The 6,000-nt window shown below is 37.2% G+C and overlaps 1 protein-coding gene across 1 annotated transcript; it reads right to left on the bottom strand.

Annotated features, from left to right (window-relative positions):
* Positions 1-1,241: 1,241 nt before the first annotated feature.
* Positions 1,242-1,829, bottom strand: LOC110689051. Its single transcript, XM_021865797.1, has one exon. It carries the CDS (start codon positions 1,827-1,829, stop codon positions 1,242-1,244), a length of 588 nt encoding a protein of 195 aa, XP_021721489.1.
* Between the last annotated feature and the right edge of the window lie 4,171 nt (positions 1,830-6,000).

Raw genomic sequence — 6,000 nt, 5'->3', positions numbered from 1 at the left:
CTAAGGGTTTGGTCCCAAACCTCTATTTCAATTATTTAAATTAATTATTTGATTTAATATTATCCTTGAAGTTACTAACGCGTGGATCTTGTTATTAGAAAGAGATACGAGGCATCCAAGTAAGTAATTTAATTACTTTGTTATTCTTTTGATATAGAAATCATGCTTATAATTTTATAATTCCTAGTATCATGTTAGGATGTCTTTATTAATTTCTAATATCATGTATATTTCTGGGATGCTTCCTATTCTTTTCTAATATCATGTTAGTATCGTGTTAGGGATAAAGCTTTAATCTTTATTGTTTAGTGACATGCTAGGGTTTGTTATTAATCATGTTAGTATCATGCCTAGGATCTTGCTAATATTATTATGCTTTATTGAGATTGAATATTATTATTATTATTATTATTATTATTATTATTATTATGATGATGATTGTTGTTATGTTGCTTGATATTATTATTGTTATTGCTTGATCACACCTTTTATGCATGTTTAAAGGGAATTTTTACTTGTAATCACGCTTAATAAGATAATGCTTCGCTTCCTTTGCTTAACTTCTTCTCTTAGTGTGTTCATGTATGGGCACAATGATCTTTATCATTCCGAGATTATCGAACCCACTAAAACAACCAGTAACTAAATTCATTTTCAGTGGGTTCAACACTCCAAATTAATGAGAGCACCATAATGAACCCACCAAGTTCATATTTGCTTCAAATTTTAGCACATCTTTTCCTAACTTACCTCCTACATTACCTTATCCATTCCTCTCAAAATTTAATAATATCGAGCATAATCTTACCAAACACCACGAAAAAAGTTCCCACTACGCTCAAGCTCGCTCGGGATAATCCAACTCCGATGATTTCAACCTATTAATCCAAACAACAAGACAAGTGAAATAAAGAAATTTAGAAAGATAGAATCAAGAGAAAAAAGTTAGAAAACCGGGTTGCCTCCCGGGAAGCACTTGCTTAAGGTCCTAAGCTCGACCCTTCCTCCAAATCACGGAGGGTCAAAAAGCACCACCTTATCCAAAGTGGTGGAAAGGATAAAACCATTGCAAAGCTTGTGCAAAGTCATTCATGAACCATGTCATCTTGAATCATGGATACCAAATCAAACTCTTCGGACTTCAACTTCCTCTTGTATTTCTTAGAAAATCTCTTCTTCTTCCTTGGCCTCTTCTTCCTTGGATCTTTAAGATCCGCATTTTCACCCCTTGAAAAACTATTTTAATCTTCCTTCAAAGAAAGATCAAACCAAAAGGGCATCTCAAACTCATCTTCAAGCTTTGATAAATCCTTGTCTTCTTTAGTAACAACCTTGCGTTCAACACTTTTAGGAACATCACAAGCTACAAGCATATTGTTAGTAGAAGACACAAATATAAAATCATTAGCATTCGAACACAAAGAGTTTATGTACATAATTCCTTGCACATAAGATAGAGACTCATGCATTGACTGGAGCTTAAAACTCTCCTTACTATCACCACCACACAAAGTAATCATGCCATCTTTCACATCTATTAAAGCACCCGAAGTTGCTAAGAATGGCCTCCCTAAAATGATAGGAATGTTGTCATCTTCCTCAATCTCAAGCACAATGAAATCTACGGGAATAGTGAACTCTCCTATTTTGAGGGGCACATCCTCGATTCTACCTTTTGGGAACTTAATAGAACGGTCGACCAATTGAAGGGTCATGTTGGTTGCAAAAAGCTCACCTAAATTAAGTTTCTTGAAAACGGAGTAAGGCATGATGCTAACACTATCACCAATATCACAAAGGGCATTTTGCAAAGAATGGAGAAATTTCATGGATCTTTCATCTTTGGGGGTAAGTCATTATGGATAAAAGCACTAAAACACTCCTCCAAACTCACCGGTTCAACCGCATTGCAATCTCTCTTACCGTTCAAGATTTCCTTAAGAAACTTAGAATAGTTAGGCATTTCTCCCAAAACATCGGTGAAAGGAATAGAAAGATGGATTTTCCTTAGCATCTCGATAAATCTCCCAATTGTTCATCCAACTTGTACCTATTGAACTTTTGGGGATATGGAAGTCTCGGTTTGAAATCCTCATCTTGTTTCCTCTCTTTCTCAACACTCTTCTCATTAGAATTCTCACTCACCTTGCTAGACTCATCACTCTTCTTTTTCTCTTGAACTTCCTCCTTGCTCACACTTCTTGACACATTATTCTCTTTTTCCTCACACGAATCACTCATCCTCTCATCTTCCTTAGTCTTCCTAGAAACTCTCTTTTCAAGCACTTTCCCACTCCTTGTGGTGATTGAATACACGGGTTTCTTAGGTTCAACTCCTTGTGAGGGTAAAGAATAAGGAATATCATTCACACTCTCTTTCAAGGTGTTAGCCAATTGAGAGATTTGTGTTTCAATCATCTTATTGTGTGTCCTCATCTCATTAAACTTTTTGTCACTCACCGACATGTAAGTGTTCAAAATCTTGGTTTGGTTCTCGATGATCTCTTCCAAGGTAGTCTTGGAATTTGAAGGTTGAGCATAGAAATTCTCACCATTTTCTTAGGTCTTTGGAGCAAATCCGGGTGGAGGTCCCCTTTGGTTGTTATTTTGAAAATTCCCCAGATTTTGATTATTACAATTACCCCAGTTTTGGTATTGGCCTTGATTTTGATTATTATAACCTTGATTGTTATAGTTACCTCGGAAATTTTGGTTTCCTTGGTTTCTATAGCCACCATTGTTATAATTGTCAAAATTCCCTTGTTGGTAAGTATTTCTATTCCCAAATTGTCTTGGACCATCAAACCTTGGTCCATTGTTGCTATTGGAAACAAATTTCACTTGCTCACAATCATTGCTCTCACCTTCATCACAACTCTCAAATGCATGTGGACAACTAGAAGAATCGTGGTCATAAGACCCAAAAACATCACAAAACACACATCCACTTAACATATTATTTGAAGTTGAAAGAGGAGTAGAGTTAGAAGATATACCTCTCCCCTTATTGTGGGATGGAATAATAGGTGCTTGTGAGGAATCACTCTCAAGTTTTGCTTTTATTGAGGTCATCTCCTTTCCCAAATTTGAAATTTGTGAGGACAAGTTATTGATGGCATTGAGATGGTCGATTGAATAGACCGTTGAACAACTCTTGCTCGTCGACTATCTCTCACCTTCTTGTAAATCCATATGGTATCTCACCATATTCTCAATTAGATCCACACCTTCTTCCTCCGTCTTATTCATGATAGGGCCACCGGCACCGGCATCCAAACAAGATTTTCCTTGAGGACTCAATCCTCCATAGAAAATTTTAATGATTTGGTAGGTTGGAATCCCATGATGAGGACATTCTCGTTGGTACTCCTTGTACCTTTCCTACGCCTCATAAAGACTCTCGCTCGGCTTTTGTTAGTCAGAAAGTGCACATGAATATGAGAAGAATAAAGTAGAGGCCTATTTTTAGGGCAAGTTCAATCTGTTTTAGGTTGGATTTGTACCTTCATCCCCGAATATCCAGTCATGGTTCCAGACTACTATGAAGTTAGCGATCTCATGGATTGTGAAGGGGTGTAACTTTCACCTTGTGAATGGTTTACAAATTCCGTCCTAAAACTTGTTGGCGACTCTTTTACTCTAGCTTCCTTCCCTTTGGACGCCACCATGCTTAAGTGTATGATCACAGTGGGGCTCAAGTTTGGGATGCTTGAAATATTCCCTACAATAATATAAGTTGAAATCTTGAAGCTTCCAAATTCTGTTACAACAGAATATAATTAGTTATAATAAACTAAAGTTGACGTGGCAAGGATGCCAACTCCGCTATCACCAACAATACAAGCTTTTGATGTGAACTAGTTAGTATCCCGAATGTCAATGTTTATTATTAATTTATTGATAGTTTTTCACTCTTTTCAGATTATATTATATTAAGGAAAATTTGAATTTTGGTAACTTGAAAATGACCCTATTTGAATTCTCGCACCGGTTTAAATTTTTTATTTTATTTTATTTTATTTTGGTACCTATCAAAGTGTAAAATTATAGTTTTTGGTACCTCTGTCCATGTTTCATTAGTGGGGCCCGTTATCTAATTATTTAATAATTTAATTTATTAAAAAAAAACTTTAAAAAATAAAAAAAAAAATAAAAAAAAACCACTGGCCACTGCCACCCCTCCCCGTTAGCCACCCTTCCCCCTCCCCGTACTGGCTTTCGGCTGTCAGTGGCCAAATTTCTCAGGCGTCGGCCACCCCACCCCCTCCCTTTCCCTCCTCCAATGTAAGCCATAGCCCCTGTTTTCCACCTTCCCTGAAACCCACCTAAACCACCGCAAAACCCTTCCCTCCCTCCCATGAACCCCGAATCACTCCTTCCCCCACCCCGAAACCCTAATGACTAGGGTTTTCGATGGTGGGGGATGAGTATTTGGGGTTTTTCGGGAGTGGGGGATAAATGTTTGGGGTTTTTTGGGAGGGGGGGAAGAGTGTTTGGGGGGTTTTTTGGGAATGGGGGAGGTGAATTAGGGAGTTTCGAGTGGTGGTGATGGCAATTGGAGTGTGTTCGGTGGATGCGTGCCTGACCATGATGGTAGGCAGCTGTGGCTGGGATGCATGCCTGGTCGCGGCGACAGGCTGCTGTGGTGGGTTGTGCACTTGGTAATTGGTGTTTTGGTGGCTAGAAGGTTGTTCTCGGGGTTGCCGACAGTCGTACAGGAAGTGGAGAGGGGGGCTAAGGATGGCTGGGAGGAGGCCGTTTTTCTCGGGGTTGCCGACAGCCGCACAGGGAGGGGGAGATAGGGGCTAAGGGTGGTGGAAGGTGGCAGTACCCCACTAACGGAAAACTTAACGGAACACGGACTGAGGTACCAAAACTTATAATTTTACACTTTGATACTTTGATGTGTACCAAAATAAAAAAAAGTTTTAAACGGGTGTGAAAATTCAACTAGGATTATTTTCGAGATACCAAAATTCAAAATTTCCTTATATTAATCTTTAACCTTAATATAAAGATAATATAGTTACTTTCCCTTTATTGTTGTGTCTTTATTATGGATCCAAAGAATCCAAATTATGGGAGAAACTTGAATTTTCAAGTTAATCCAAATATTCAATATATATATAGTCTCATAGTCATCAAATTCAAGTGGCTTTGCAGTGGCATAATAATCAACCAAGATTAATAAGTCTAAATTACATACCTTAAATTCCTTAAGAATTCTATGCTAACCAATTCATAATACGAAGTAATAATTACACATTGAATTCCTCAATAATTCCATAGTAGTGGTATGCCTTGTTCGTTTGAGCTTCTGTTAGAGCAGTGAAGATTTCAGTAGAGTAGGGCAGATCAGAGAGATTTTAGTAGAGCATAGTAGATGTTAGCAGAGTAGAGCATATTGAATTAGTAGAGCAGATCAGGGCTCAAAGCAGAATAAAAGATTTCAGCAGAGTAGATCAGAACAACTCTAAAGAATAAAGCCGTAGTGTGGTAGCAATAAAGAAGCAGTAGTATTACAATGCTAAACTAAATTTCAACGGGTGTGTTACCATTTGTAAGTGGAATTGAGAATCAATAAAGAAGAACTTGGGATTATATTATAGTAAAAAAAGGAACCAAATTTTCTGACCAATCTTATTAATGGGTTTGCCTCATCCTATAAAGCAATGACTATCTAAAATGGAATCTTCTTTCATTTTAAAGAAAATAATTAAATTTTCAACCTTAGTCATAATTTGCAATAACCTTGTTGTCATCAATGATCTTAAAGTTTCTTTCAATGCATTGGTACATAATATCCCTCTTCAATGATATTTGTAGTTATTTGCCCGATTCGATTCTACTCACGTCACATATATACATCCACCAATAGCAAATCCAAGTTGTCGACAAAATTCAAAATCTCATTATAGACTTAAACTATATGCCCATTCTGTAAAGTGCTTTTGTGGAATAGATGAAATAATATGACGAGAATTAGTTAAGTTTTACTTT

Source organism: Chenopodium quinoa, unplaced genomic scaffold, assembly GCF_001683475.1.
Source record: "Chenopodium quinoa cultivar QQ74 unplaced genomic scaffold, ASM168347v1, whole genome shotgun sequence".
NCBI lineage: Eukaryota > Viridiplantae > Streptophyta > Magnoliopsida > Caryophyllales > Amaranthaceae > Chenopodium > Chenopodium quinoa.
Note: the sequence above shows the minus strand (reverse complement) of the source record. Positions and strands in the feature narration are given on the sequence as shown.